Source organism: Oncorhynchus kisutch, linkage group LG2, assembly GCF_002021735.2.
Source record: "Oncorhynchus kisutch isolate 150728-3 linkage group LG2, Okis_V2, whole genome shotgun sequence".
Lineage (NCBI taxonomy): Eukaryota > Metazoa > Chordata > Actinopteri > Salmoniformes > Salmonidae > Oncorhynchus > Oncorhynchus kisutch.
Window position 1 is genome coordinate 56078254 of NC_034175.2, and position 15546 is coordinate 56093799.

General features: G+C 39.9%; 2 protein-coding genes across 10 annotated transcripts in view; both read left to right on the forward strand.

Moving 5' to 3' along the window:
• LOC109868426 (nck-associated protein 1) overlaps positions 1 to 1167 on the forward strand; it is a 57901-nt gene extending 56734 nt beyond the window's left edge. For all 7 annotated transcript variants that reach the window (XM_020458022.2, XM_020458014.2, XM_020458006.2 and 4 more), the window contains one exon: positions 9 to 1167. In XM_020458022.2, coding sequence (XP_020313611.1) covers positions 9 to 125 — 117 coding nt within the window. In that variant the 3' untranslated portion in view covers positions 126 to 1167. The remainder of the gene's footprint in view (positions 1 to 8) is intronic.
• A 6753-nt stretch (positions 1168 to 7920) lies between these two features.
• LOC109868520 (secreted frizzled-related protein 3) lies at positions 7921 to 14820 on the forward strand. 3 transcript variants are annotated; one of them, XM_020458141.2, is made up of 6 exons: positions 7921 to 8870; positions 9067 to 9105; positions 9279 to 9338; positions 9628 to 9693; positions 10061 to 10265; positions 11978 to 14820. In XM_020458141.2, the coding sequence occupies exons 1-6, from the start codon at positions 8411 to 8413 to the stop codon at positions 12114 to 12116; spliced, it is 969 nt and encodes a 322-aa protein (XP_020313730.1). In that variant the 5' UTR covers positions 7921 to 8410; the 3' UTR covers positions 12117 to 14820. The 3 variants fall into 3 exon arrangements, with proteins under 3 accessions (XP_020313730.1, XP_020313747.1, XP_020313739.1); XM_020458150.2 differs by lacking the exon at positions 9067 to 9105 and having other exon boundaries at positions 7923 to 8870; XM_020458158.2 differs by lacking the exons at positions 9067 to 9105; positions 9279 to 9338 and having other exon boundaries at positions 7922 to 8870.
• The last annotated feature ends 726 nt before the right edge of the window (positions 14821 to 15546 follow it).

Below are 15546 nucleotides of genomic sequence, written 5' to 3' on the forward strand. Positions count from 1 at the left end.
TCTACCAGATTGTGCAGGAGTCCCCGTTCTTGACCATGGACCTTCTGGAGTCCTGCTTCCCCTATGTGCTGCTCCGTAATGCATACCATGCTGTCTACAAGCAGAGTGTGTCTTCCTCCGCCTGAGAGGAGGAGAGGAAAGAGGGGTTAGAGGAGAGAGAGATTAGAGGAGGGAGAGAGCGAGTGAGAGACTCCTCACCTTGTCTGGAGTTCAGCATGCAGATAGTGAAGAGGAGACAAGGGCCGTATGTATCAAGCATCTCAGAGTAGGAGTGCTGATTTGGGATCAGTGTTACCTTTTTAGATCATAATGAATAACATTAACTTGACAGGGGGAGACCTGATCCTAGATCAGCACTTCTACTCTGAGAAGCTTGATATATGCAGGCAGCCCCAGAGCTCTTTACTGAGAATATAAATATATGGCTTTGGACAACATGAGTCTTATATGATGATATGACCATTGTGGGTGTGCTGTGTTTCAACTTACAGTCTTAAAGAAAACAAAAAAATAGTATTATTGGTTTTGTGGGATCAGGGTTTTTCTTTTCATACAGTTTTATGAATTAATCATTTGTTTACTTAATCTGATGTAAGCTTTGTTGACAATGATCCGTGACAATACACTACTACTTAATTTAATTTTTGAATATTGTCTTAATTTTTAACCCATTCAATATTTAGAAACTTAACACTAAAAATTGTATTATCGGTGAAGGGGAATGTGCAAAACTAATTGCAGATATTTGGAAAATGATGATGCACAGTTATATTCATCATCATTATCTGTCGGTTATTACAATATGTGTATCTTTGAATTTGTGTTATTTACATTTTTTGTGTTTCTTTGAGATATTTGCCAAACTGTTGAGAAAACATAGCATCTTATATTATTTGGAGCTAACCTGAAATGTTGGTATTAAACTTAAATATTATGAAAACTGATGGTTGATATTTGTACAAAGCATAGAATAATTTTTTAACTAAATGCCTCATTGGCATAACTACTCCATAGTACCTGTCTGTATGGTATATAATAAACATTCTTTCATATTTATTGAATGTTTATACATAGTTTTCCTTTTACCACTTTTATATGTTTTCAATGTTTCAATGAACCGTGTATCCTCCATAACGTGATAAATAAATCTTAGGCTATATCCACTTACTGGCCTAGAGTCTCATTTGTTTCAAATGTTTGAATAAACTTCAGGATATAAGCTGCACACAAAATACCATACATACTCACACACACACAGATTTGCTATGATTAGCCTAATAATTTTAACTTGAGTGTTTCCACTTGAGACATTTGTTTAGGGAAATTTCCACAGTTCTAGCTATCACAATTGGCAGCAAATTGACTCACATCTGACCTGATTGTCATGTGTTATTGAGTTTGCTTCTCAGTGCTTAGAACTTGAAGGTCTTTCCTAACATTTTCCTTTTTTGTATGTAGGCCAACATTGGTCTTGGTTGTTTTGTGTATTTTTTTTTTTTTTTTTGCTGTCAAAATATTAGTGGGGAAGTGTTCCCATGGCCTGAGAACACAGAGTCCTGGCAGGCAGCCCTCACATTGATGTTTCCCTGGTCATGTTGTTAAACACCCCTCAGTCACATGATCACAGGAACGAGCGCGTGCACACACACAATCCATGATCCAGTTTGACGAGGAACAAACATGAACATTCTAATAATGGCTGGCAAGGTCAATCAGAAGTCCCTTTGATCTTCTACAAATCTAAACCTTAAATCTGATCTCTATTCCACTGTTACTGTATGTGTGATAAACTAAACAAAAAGGTATGTTAAAAAGCTTTCATAAGACTAATTTGCTCCACTTTACTTGGCCTAATGTTGCATGGATCCAGTTGATTCTGAAATAGAGAACACTGAAATGGTGAATACTGGATCTTATTTAACAATCTGACCCTATATGACCTCTTGATCAACTTGTAATGTAAACAATCCCTTTAAAATCCTCCATGCTGACCATTGTACACTGTTTAGTATATCGAATCCCTGAGCTGACAAGGTAAAAATCTGAACAAGTCAGTTAACCCACTGTTTCCCAGTAGGCCATCATTGTAAATAAGAATTTGTTCTTAACTGACTTGCCTAGTTAAATAAAGGTTAAATAAAAATTAAATAAATAATGATATTTAACATGTTATTAATCTGGTCAATACCCAATGAGCCTATTAACACTCATTGTGTTGAGTTCACACTAATAATTAGGCTTGATTAAAGCTGCTTGTGTACATAGCACTGTCATCATAGTATGGGTGCGTTCGTAAATTCACTCAGAGGGCAGAATAACTGATGAATTTACAAACACGCAACGCCCGTTGAATATGACCGGTGTCAGTAAATGTCAGCAAAAAAAAAGTATTAAATTGTTGCCAGCAGCTCGGTTACAGTCACCAACGCTCTAGATCACATGAAAACAGCCTAGTCAGCTCTGCCAGGGTGAGGAAAATGGTCAGAGTAAGGTTTTCAAGCCAATTTTAATCAGTTAGCTTGGGTGCTTGACTGACGTTATGAGGTCAGAACGCACTGATCAACCCTATGTGGAAGATGTATTTCAGGTGAAGGCATTCAGTTGTACAACTGACTAGGTATCCCACTTTTCCTTACCCTTTCCCTTACTCCACAGTCAAAGAGTCCAGTGTGCTCTCTGAATGCTCAGTGAGCGAAACGCTCTGAATTTACTAACGGACAATCTGACAACGCTCTGAATTTACGAACTCCCAGAGCGCTCTCTGACAATCCAGAGTGAATTTACGAACACACCCCATGTCTTCATAATAGCCAGAATGATTGTTTACTTCCAATAAAAATGTATAGGCCGCTTTACTCAAATAAGTTAGGTTATCTAGACCAGGGATGGGCAACTTTGATGAGTGTGGGGGCCACAACAAATCTGAACTCATCAAGAGGGGCCACAGTGGCTCGCGGGTCTGCATACCCACATCCATACCCCCCAACATGTGAGTAAAACACTTTAGAGAACCCCCTTTATTGAGAGGAAAGAAGAAAAAATAACTTTGAGTTAATTTCCTGCAATTATACCCATTTTGTAATGAGGAATATAGAACATGATGCCGTTTTAAACCAGGTTTGCTGCAATTCAACACAATTTGTCATTTTTTATATGATATCTGAGTTAGTGACTAACAAAATTAAAGTGGGCCCCAGTCAGTAATTCGACCATCATTACTACAAGTATTGATAGCTGGATAGACTAATTTATCAATTGAACAAATATTATCTGACGTGCTAATTGAGTGAACCTTTGTACACTGAGTGTACAAAACATTAAGGACACCTGCTCTTTCCATGACATAGACCGACCAGGTGAATCCAGGTAAAAGCTATGATCCCTTATTGATGTCACTTGTTAATTCCATTTCAATCAGTGTAGATGAAGGGGAGGTGACATGTTAAATAATGATTTTTAAGCCTTGAAACAATTGAGACATGGATTGTGTATGTGTGCCATTCAGAGAGTGAATGGGCAAGACAAAATATTTAAGTGCCTTTGAATGTGGCATGGTAGTAGGTGCCAGGTGCACCGGTTTGTGTCAAGAACTGCAAAGCTGCTGGGATTTTCATACTCAACAGTTTCCCGTGTGATTCAAGACTGGTCCACCCTCCAAAGGACATCCAGGGAACTTGACACAACTGTGGGAAACTTTGGGATCAACATGCATCCCTGTGGAACGCTTTCCAACTGTTGTGTGGGCAAAGAAGGGAGGGGAACAACTCAACATTGGGAAGGTGTTCTCAATGTTTTGTGCACTCAGTACAGGTTAAATATATATATATACACACATTTTTTTTATAAATAAATGAAATATCACATTTACGTAAGTATTTAGACCCTTTACTCTGTACTTTGTTGAAGCACCTTTGGCAGCGATTTCAGCCTCGATACTTCCTGGGTATGACGCTACAAGATTGGTACACCTGTATTTTCTTAGATTCTCCAAATTATTTTCTGCAGATCCTCTCAAGCTCTGTCAGGTTGGATGGGGAGCGTCGCTGCACAGCTATTTTCAGGTCTCTCCAGAGATGTTCGATCGGGTTCAAGTTCACTCTGGCTGGGTCACTCAAGGACATTCAGAGACTTGTCCCGAAGGCACTCCTGCATTATCTTGGCTGTATGCTTAGGGTCGTTGTCCTGTTGGAAGGTGAACCATCGCCCCAGTCTGAGGTCCTAAGCGCTCTGGAGCAGGTTTTCATCAAGGATCTCTCTGTACTTTGCTTCATTCATCTTTCCCTATATCCAAACTAGCCTCCCAGTCCCTGCAGCTGAAAAACAGCCCCACAGCATAATGCTGCCACCACCATGCTTCACCGTAGGGATGGTGCCAGGTTTCCTCCAGACGTGACGCTTGGCATTCAGGCCAAAGAGTTCAATCTTGATTTCATCAGACCAGAGAATCTTGTTTCTCATGGTCTGAGAGTCCTTTAGGTGCCTTTTGGCAAACTCCAAGTGGGCGGTTGTGCCTTTTACTGAGGAGTGGCTTTCGTCTGGCCACTCTACCATAAAGGCCTGATTGGTGGAGTGCTGCAGAGATGGTTGTCTTTCTGCAAGATTTTCACATCTCTACAGAGGAACTCTGGAGCCATGTCAGAGTAACCATCGGGTTCTTGGTCACCTCCCTGACCAAGGCCCCCCCCCCCCCCCCCCGATTGCTCAGGTTGGCAGGGTGGTCAGCTCTAGGAAGAGTCTTGGTGGTTCCAAACTTCTTCCATTTAAGAATGATGGAGGCCACTGTGTTCTTGGGGACCTTCAATGCTGCAGAAATGTTTTGGTACCCTTCCTAGTGATTAGAGGATTGGGCCAGTAAACGAAATGTTGCTAGATCGAGTCCCTGAGCTGACAAGGTAAAAATCTGTTGTTCTGCCCCTGAACAAGGCAGTTAACCAACTGTTCCTAGGCCATCATTGTAAATAAGAATGTGTTCTTAACTGACTTGCCTAGTTAAATAAAGGTAACATTTAAAAAATGTAAAATTCCTCAAATCTGTGCCTTGACACAATCCTGTCTCGGAGCTCTGCTGAAAATATCTTCGACCTCTTGGCTTCGTTTTTGCTCTGACATACACTGCCAACTGTGGGACCTTATATAGACAGGTGTTATATAGACAGCCTTTCCAAATCATGTCCATCAATTGAATTTACCACAGGTGGACTCCAATCAAGTTGTAGAAACATCTCAAGGATGATCAATGAAAACAGGATGCACCTGAGCTCAATTTCGAGTCTCATAGCAGGGTCTGAATATTTATGTAAATAAGGTATTTCTGTTTTGTTTGTTTTTAAACCTGTTTATGCTTTGTCATTATGGGGTATTGTGTGTAGATTGACGTGGGAAACATGTATTTAATAAATGGTAGAACAAGGACAAAATGTAACAACATGTGGAAAAAGTCAAGGGGTCTGAATACTTTCTGAATGCACTGTAAAAATACACACACTACCGGTCAAAACTTTTGGAACACCTACTCATTCAAGGGTTTTTCTTTATTGTACTATTTTCTACATTGTAGAATAATAGTGAAGACATCAAAACTATGAAATAGCACATATGGAATCATGTAGTAACCAAAGAAGTGATAAACAAATCAAAATATATTTTATATTGGAGATTCTTCAAATACAGTGCCTTGCAAAAGTATTCGGCCCCCTTGAACTTTGCGACCTTTTGCCACATTTCAGGCTTTAAACATAAAGATATAAAACTGTATTTTTTTGTTAAGAATCAACAACAAGTGGGACACAATCATGAAGTGGAACGACATTTATTGGATATTTCAAACTTTTTTAACAAATCAAAAACTGAAAAATTGGGCGTGCAAAATTATTAGCCCCCTTAAGTTAATACTTTGTAGCGCCACCTTTTGCTGCGATTACAGCTTGGGGTATGTCTCTATCAGTTTTGCACATCGAGAGACTGAAATTTTTTCCCATTCCTCCTTGCAAAACAGCTCGAGCTCAGTGAGGTTGGATGGAGAGCATTTGTGAACAGCAGTTTTCAGTTCTTTCCACAGATTCTCGATTGGATTCAGGTCTGGACTTTGACTTGGCCATTCTAACACCTGGATATGTTTATTTTTGAACCATTCCATTGTAGATTTTGCTTTATGTTTTGGATCATTGTCTTGTTGGAAGACAAATCTCCGTCCCAGTCTCAGGTCTTTTGCAGACTCCATCAGGTTTTCTTCCAGAATGGTCCTGTATTTGGCTCCATCCATCTTCCCATCAATTTTAACCATCTTCCCTGTCCCTGCTGAAGAAAAGCAGGCCCAAACCATGATGCTGCCACCACCATGTTTGAAAGTGGGGATGGTGTGTTCAGGGTGATGAGCTGTGTTGCTTTTACGCCAAACATAACGTTTTGCATTGTTGCCAAAAAGTTCAATTTTGGTTTCATCTGACCAGAGCACCTTCTTCCACATGTTTGGTGTGTCTATATATATGACTGATTGTTGTCCTATGGACAGAGTCTCCCACCTCAGCTGTAGATCTCTGCAGTTCATCCAGAGTGATCATGGGCCTCTTGGCTGCATCTCTGATCAGTATTCTCCTTGTATGAGCTGAAAGTTTAGAGGGACGGCCAGGTCTTGGTAGATTTGCAGTGGTCTGATACTCCTTCCATTTCAATATTATCGCTTGCACAGTGCTCCTTGGGATGTTTAAAGCTTGGGAAATCTTTTTGTATCCAAATCCGGCTTTAACCTTCTTCACAACAGTATCTCGGACCTGCCTGGTGTGTTCCTTGTTCTTCATGATGCTCTCTGCGCTTTTAACGGACCTCTGAGACTATCACAGTGCAGGTGCATTTATACGGAGACTTGATTACACACAGGTGGATTGTATTTATCATCATTAGTCATTTAGGTCAACATTGGATCATTCATAGATCCTCACTGAACTTCTGGAGAGAGTTTGCTGCACTGAAAGTAAAGGGGCTGAATAATTTTGCACGCCCAATTTTTCAGTTTTTGATAAATGTCGTTCCACTTCATGATTGTGTCCCACTTGTTGTTGATTCTTCACATAAAATACAGTTTTATATCTTTATGTTTGAAGCCTGAAATGTGGCAAAAGGTCACAAAGTTCAAGGGGGCCGAATACTTTCGCAAGGCACTGTAGCCCCCCTTTGCGTTGAAGACAGCTTTACACACTCTTGGCATTCTCTCAACCAGCTTCACCTGCAATGAATTTCCAACAGTATCCGGCCTGTGTAAGGCCTATTTGACCAAGAAGGAGAGTGATGGTGCTGCATCAGATGACCTGGCCTCCACAATCATCCGACCTCAACCCAATTGAGATGGTTTGGGATGAGTCGGACGGCAGAGTGAAGGAAAAGCATCAAACAAGTGCTCAGCATATGTGGGAACTCCTTCAACTGTTGGAAAAAATCATTGCAGGTGAAGCTGGTTGAGAGAATGCTAAGAGTGTGCACAGCTGTTATCAAGGCAAAGGGTGGCTATTTGAAGAATCTCAAATATAAAATATATTTTGATTTGTTTAACACTTTTTTGGTTGCTACATGATTCCATGTGTAATTTCATAGTTGTCTTCACTATTATTCTACAATGTAGAAAATAGTACAAATAAAGAAAAACCCTTGAATGAGTAGGTGTGTCCAAAAATAAAGAAAAACCCTTGAATGAGTAGGTGTGTCCAAAAATAAAGAAAAACCCTTGAATGAGTAGGTGTGTCCAAACTTTTGACTGGTACTGTATATATATATATATATATATATATATATATATATATATATATATATATATATATATTTGCGTGTATGGAAATTGATCCGCCAGTTGCCCATCCCAGAACAAGTCTAATGTACATGTTTTTCAAAGAAGGCTATGGGGCAAGTTCTCCAGTCCTGCTTGGTGTTGGCTTGAATCAGGAGTAGGAGGAGGGTCAGACAGGCATGATGATGATAGAGGAAATTTGTAAAGGGTAAAAAAGCTGGTCCCGCAGACTGAGGTCAGTCCGATTCCAACGAGCAATCACTGCAGTGCTAACTAGTCTGGGAAGGAGGAGATAGAGAGAGTGGAGCCACAAGCCCACCCGCAATATGATCACACACGCGCCAATGGAATAAGCAACAAAACAGTTGGAAATCGAAATCAATCTTCACCGTCCACGAGGAATTCGATATTAAATAGGTTATTTTGGTTTTACGCACAAAAGATGACGTTTGAACCTCTTTCCTTTTACGTGACGCAAAGTTTAGACACGTCCGGGTAGACAGACAACTTTAGGCTAGCTATATATTTTAGGATTTCATTACGCGTTTAAGTTTATCCATTCCGACTTCGTAACCAGACATTGCATTTAGATTTATTGTTTATCCTAAACCAACTGTCAGCATATAACTGAGGATGATCATGTTTTCCCACGAGTTATTCGTCTCCTTCCTCGCGGTTACCTGTCTGTTTAGTATACCCAGAGCGTCTTCGGCGGCATGTGAGCCCATTCGGATCCCTCTGTGCAAGTCCATGCCCTGGAACATGACGAAAATGCCCAACCACCTCCACCACAGTACCCAGGCCAACGCAGTCCTGGCCATTGAGCAGTTTGAAGGGCTTCTTGGCACCCAGTGTAGTTCAGATTTACTGTTCTTTCTGTGCGCCATGTACGCCCCAATATGCACAATTGACTTCCAACACGACCCTATCAAGCCCTGCAAGTCGGTGTGTGAGCGTGCGAAATGCGGCTGTGAACCTGTGATGAAACGGTATAATCACACCTGGCCAGAGAGCTTGGCCTGCGAGGATCTGCCAGTCTACGACCGGGGAGTCTGTATCTCACCTGAGGCCATTGTAAAAGCAGAAGGACCAGGTAGGATATGGGGGATTATGATGATGAAGATTCCATAGCGTAGTTCTGAAATAGGTATTGGGAATAAATACAGGCTAACTCACATAATAAAGACAAAGATAAAAGGAAAAAAGTATGACGATGAGAATATCTGTAGTCTATAAAATTCTCTACAGCAGCCGCTTATAAGTAAACTTTATTCCTGTCTGTTACTTAGACAACCCTTACTATCAGGACCCCACAAAATGCTCACCTGGTAAGATGCATGTGGCCCTTGAATGTTCTGTGAATTAAACATGACCATTTATTATGTTACCACTATAAAATGACAAAAAATGGAACTACACTGGCCTATGACATTAGAGGTTACTTGTGAAGTTAATATTGTTATTGAGTGAAAATGTTCTCATCATAGTTGGTTTTATTCAGAATCAACTCCTGACTTTCCAAGTGATTCTCACAATGTCAACTGTAAAGGAGCCAACAATGGTAAAATAATAATCACATTTTCTTTGCTTCATCAAACATTTGGATACTTTTACATGGAGCTGTTAGTACATACTGCAAATGTATCTTAAAAATTATGTTTGGCTATTGAATTTAGTGCAAAATAATCTGAACAGTATTATATTAGAATATGGTATAGATTTTCACCTCATGTTTTTCATTACATGAATTTCAAGAATGTCATTTTGCTGTTCAAAAACGTGTAGATTTATAGGGCTATTGCAATCCCAGATGTTCTACAATGTATCACATTATTCATTTATTGTTTCAGATCGTTGCAAGTGCAAGTCAGTTAAACTGGGTCTCAAGACCTACCTAAAGAATAATTACAACTATGGTGAGCTATTACATATTTACAATTTTCTGAATGATTTTCATAGGCAATTCTTTTTGCCGTTCATAAGAGTGGGAACATATTATAGAATGAGAGTGATGTAGTTACTTAGAAGCTGATTATAACAATGCATGATTTTATCATTGTCCTAAAACTCTGAAGGATGATTTTCTAGACACAGATTACATTTCTAGTCCTGGGCTAAAAAGCATTCTCAATGGAATCTCCTCCAAAAGTAGTCTTGGACTAGGCTTAGTTAGTTTCCAGGAAACCGGCCCCATATGTTCAGTCAAAAAAGTAGGCTTCAAATGTAAAGTATCCTTTAAAATAATCAAACAAACTAAAATCATGTTTAATGTTTTCTTCCCAGTGATTCGTGCAAGGGTGAAGGAGATTAAAAACAGGAATCATGACTTGAGTGCAATCGTGGAGGTCAAAGACATCCTGAAGTCTTCCTTTGTTAACATCCTTCGTGATACCGTTACACTGCACTACAACTCTGGCTGTCCCTGTCCTCCTCTCACCGCCAACGACGAGTACATCATCATGGGTTATGAGAATGAGGAGAGGTCCAGGTATGTCTTGAGCCAGTCATATTACTGGCTCTCTAATAGCAACAATCATTCATGGGATAGTTGACTATTGTAGTTCATACCACATTGTAACTCATGCCACCTATAGTGCCTTCAGAAAGTATTTACACCCCTTGGCTTTTAAAAAATGTTGTTGTGTTAAAAAGTGGGATTAAAATGTATTTAATTTAGGTTTAATTTATTTGCACCAAAGAAAAGTGATAAACAACAATACAGATGAAAACAAACCGGTATGGTTGGAAGGACAAGGGCTTTATATGAAAACACCAAAAATATATACAATACATAAGTACACAAATAAAAAAAGGCTTGTTAAAACAAATAACAAAACCTGCTAATCACAAATGTACAAATGAACTGATCAACAATCACAAAAAAATCCAAATAAACGGTATATGTTTTATTTAAATGTGTGTGTGCATGTGTGGATGTAAGAGTTGGGCTATATGGAGGAGATTACTGAGTAGTTTGGTTCATCAGGCTGACCCCCAATCTTCACTTGAAGTTATTGAGGTTTTGGCAATGTGAAGATAACAATTCCAGAGTATGGTACCTTTTGTATCTGTTAGAGAATTGACTATGTGAGGTGTGGCAGTGTGGAGAGTGAAGGTTATTGCAGTGTCTTGTGTTTATCTAGATGGATTTCAGAATTAACCATTGAAGGGTTTAGGGAGGTAGAAGTTGCCAGGCACGCTGATTTGAGTGTGTCAAGAACTGCAACACTGATGGAATGTTCACACTCAACAGTGTCCCATATGTATCAAGAATGGTCCACCACCCAAAGGACATCACAGGTATATGGCAACCGCCTCAAGGAACAATAAAAAACACAATATTTACATCTTACAGTTAAATGAGGAAAAGGAATGACACCACTGTGGGAAGCATTGGAGTAAACATGGGCCAGCATCCCTGTGGAATTCTTGACACATTACGACAACACAGCCCCAATTAATTGAGGCTGTTCTGAGGGCAAAAGGGGGTGCAACTCAGTATTAGGAATGTGTTCCTAATGTTTTGTTCCCACCGTGTATATTTGGTCTTGTTCTTTTAGGTTATTGTCCTGCTGAAAGTTGAATTAGTTTCCCTGTGTCTGTTAGAAAGCAGACTGAACCAGGTTTTCCTAAAGGCTTTTGCCTGTGTTAAGCTCCATTCTGTTTATTTTTATCAACATAAAAAACTCCCTAGTCCTCGCCAATGACAAGCATACCCATAACATGATGCAGCCACCACCCTTCTGGAGAATATGAAGGGAAAATACTCCCTGGTCTTTGTGGTTGAATCTGTGCTTAATTCACTGCTCAACTCCGGGACCTTTACAATTATCTGTATGTGTCGGGTACAGAGATGGGGTAGTCATTTTAAAATCATGTTAAAAATTATTATTGCACACAGTGTCCATGCAACTTATTATGTGACTTGTTAAGCTTATTTCTACTTCTGAATGTATTTAGGCTTGCCATAACAAAAGGGTTGAACACTATTGAATCAAGACATTTCAGCATTTTCATTTCTAATTCATTTGTAAACATTTCTAAAAACAAAATTCCACTGACATTATGGGGTATTGATCATTGTCACAAAATCTCAATTTAATACATTTTAAATTCCATCTGTAACACAACAAAATGTGGAACAAGTCAAGGGGTGTGTGTACTTTCTGAAGGCACTGTACCTGTCTGTCATACATGTAGGCTTCTGCTCATCGAAGGCTCCATTGCACAGAAGTGGAAGGACCGTATGGGGAGGAAGGTGAGGCGTTGGGACCAGGTACTGAGGGACCAGAGCCGGGGGAACTCTGGCAGAAGCAATATGCGGAGGACCCGCCACTGATCAACCAAGGCGCGTCCCTGTGCAGTGATGACAGGGTTGCAAAATTCCTCTAACTTCCCAGGTTTTCTAGAAATCTTGGTTTGAAGATTTTGGGAATCATGAGGAAATAAGCAGGAAATCTGCAGTCCTTAAACCAGGATTTATGGAGAACCTGGGAATTTGGGGAATGTTACAGAAATTTTGCAGCCCCAAGGGATGACATATGGGACAACATTTGGAGACAAGATAGAAAGAAAAGTGTTTGCAGACAGAAAACTGAGAAATTGCACTATTGCACGTTTATTTTTTAACCATTGTCACAATTTAGATAAGTCATAGCTGAATGTAGATCATTTTTTAGTTGTTGCTTTGTTTTGTATTATTTTTGTTTAATTCTTTGTTTTCATAATATTTTTTTTGCACAAACAACATTTTCATTTAACCGTGCTAAATGTGTGGGTATACAGTTGGAGAATGATTGGGAGCCTTGCATGGGACTTTGCTGGAGGAGTGACAATGACTGCATCCCAAATGGCACCCTAGTACTACCTACAGTACCAGTCAAAAGTCGGGACACACCTAATCATTCAAGGGTTTCTTTATTTTTACTATTTTCTACATTGTAGAATAATATTGAAGACATCAAAACTATGAAATAACACAAATGGAATCATGTAGTAACCCAAAAAGTGTTAAACAAATAAATATATATCATATTTGAGATTCTTCAAAGTAGCCATCATTTGCCTTTGACAGCTTTGCACACTCTTGGCATTCTCTCAACCAGCTTCACCTGGAATGCTTGTCCAACAGTCTTGAAGGAATTCCTACATATGCTGACCACTTGTTGGCTGTTTTTCCTTCACTCTGTGGTCCAACTCCTCCCAAACCATCTCAATTGGGTTGAGGTCGGGTGATTGTGGAGGCCAGGTCATCTGATGCAGCACTCCATCACTCTCTTTGGTCAAATAGCCCTTACACAGGCTGTAGGTGTATTTTGGGTCATTGTCCTGTTGAAAAACAAATGATAGTCCCACTAATTGCAAACCAGATGGGATGGCGTATCGCTGCAGAATGCCCTGGTAGCCATGCTGGTTAAGTGTGCCTTTAATTCTAAATAAATCATTGACAGTGTCACCAGCAAAGCACCATCATACCTCCTCCATGCTTCACAGTGGGAACCACACATGCGGAGATACTCTGCGTCTCACAAAGACATGACAGGTGGAACCAAAACTCTCAAATTTGGACTCATCAAACCAAAGGACAGATTTCCACTGGACTAATGTCCATTGCTCGTGTTTCTTGGCCCAAGCAAGTCTCCCCTTTATTATTGGTGTCCTTTAGTAGTGGTTTCTTTGCAGCAATCCGACCATGAAGGCCTGATTTACGCAGTTACTTGAACTCTGTGAAGCATTTATTTGGGCTGCAATTTCTGAGACTGGTAACTCTAATGAACTTATCCTCTGCAGCAGAGGTAACTCTGGGTCTTCCTTTCCTTTGGCGGTCCTCATGAGAGCCAGTTTCCTCATCGCGATTGATGGTTTTTCAGACTGCAGTTGAAGAAACTTTAAAGGTTATTTACATTTTCCGTATTGACTGACCTTCAATACGTCTTAAAGTAACAATGGACTGTTGTTTCTCTTTGCTTATTTGAGCTGTTCTTGCCACAATATGGACTGGGTCTTTTACCAAATAGGGCTATCTTCTGTATACTACCCCTATCTTGTCACAACACAACTGATTGTCTAAAATGCATTAAGAAGGACATAAATTACATTTTAAGAAGGCACACCTGTTAATTTAAATGCATTCCAGGTGACTACCTCATGAAGCTGGTTGAGAGAATGCCAAGAGTGTGCAAAACTATCATCAAGGCAAAGGGTGGCTACTTTGAAGAATCTAAAATGTATTTTGATTTCACACTTTTTGGCTTACTACATGATTCCATATGTGTTATTTTGTAGTTTTGATGTAATCGCTATTCTACAATGTAGCAAATAAGAAAAACTCTGGAATGAGTAGGTGTGTCCAAACCTTTGACTGGTATTGTATATAGTGCACTACTTTTGACCAGAGCCCGGTGAATGGGTTGCAATTTGGGAAGCACAATTATCAGAAGCACTCTAAAGTCAAAATATCTATATTTATCTAGCAGCTAGACTGCACATTGTATTAAGTGGATGTCTGTCTTTAAGATACCAAACTGCATTAATATGATGGGGTGCTCTGTTAAGCTTTATTTCTTTCAAAGGAAACACAAACGAGTTGTAATCTGGCTACAGCTGCAATGAATGTTCACCTACAAAATGATGAGAGGGTATATTTTTGGAGTATGCAAAGAAACGGCAGAATAATCCTAGAGGACAGAGTATATCATGTAATTGATGACAACATTGAGATATTGAAATAATGATTGGTTTACATGTAATCTCTCTCTCACAAAAAGTTTGAATTGCTTGCCTATGTTTCACATGCTTTGTAGCTCATATGTAGCAACATGATTTACAAAGCGTCTTTCTTACAGACGTTTTTGGTGCTTTGGGTTTTTCTAAACTGAACTGTTGATCTATACATCACTGGTTTGACGTCATACACAACATACAAACATATATCAATCTATGAAATGCTAACGACCTTTCAATTGTGATTGTAAATCTGGTTTCAGTGTTTTATTAAACATTGTCTGGCTGGTGTCATGACCAACACATACTCCATGTCTGTCTGGGGTTCAAGAAGAGATCATTTATCATGAAATCAGCATTACATGCTACACTTGCACATAAAGAATCAGAAAATAATTTGTATTAAAAAAACTATTGTCCTCAGCAAACACCTAGTGTACAGTATTACCCTGCCCTGTAAAGCCGAGCCTACTTGAAGAACTCAACCTGTCCACAATTGAAACTGTAAATTGGAAGGAGTAAACTGTAAGATGGGTAGACTTTACTCGGCTAGCCTACACACCTCCACATATTGAGAGAACCTGGGTGAGGGGTCTAGACTCTAAATTGACAGGAGTAAAAAGCGGAATGAAGAGTCAAGTGGCTACCATGTTTAGGAAACTAAGGGGTCAGAATCTGGACTGATAGTTAAATAGTTAACCAAACAGCTATCTGGACTAATTATTCAGCTGAGTTATGGCTTGGGGTTAGAAGCCGTTTCAGGTCTTGTTGGTTCAAGAGTTGGTGCATTGGTACCGCTTGCCGTGCGGTAGCAGACAGAACAATCAATGACTTGGGTGGCTGGAGTCTTTGACAATTTTTAGGGCCTTCCTCTGACACCGCCTCGTATATAGGTCCTGGATGGCAGGGAGCTCGGCCCCAGTGATGGATTGGGCCGGCTGCACTACCCTAGTGCGTTGTGGCTGAATGCTATACCAAGCGATGATGTAGCCAAGCAAGATGCTCTCAATGGTGCAGCTATAGAACTTTACGAGGGTCTGAGGCCC

Excerpts from the sequence above, each read along its gene's own strand:
- LOC109868520 (XM_020458141.2), top strand. The coding sequence starts at position 8,411 with ATGATCATGTTTTCCCACGAGTTATTCGTCTCCTTCCTCGCGGTTACC. Across the intron at positions 9,339-9,627 it reads CTGTAAAGGAGCCAACAATG|ATCGTTGCAAGTGCAAGTCA; the intron begins GTAAAATAATAA and ends TTATTGTTTCAG. Across the intron at positions 9,694-10,060 it reads AAAGAATAATTACAACTATG|TGATTCGTGCAAGGGTGAAG; the intron begins GTGAGCTATTAC and ends TTTTCTTCCCAG.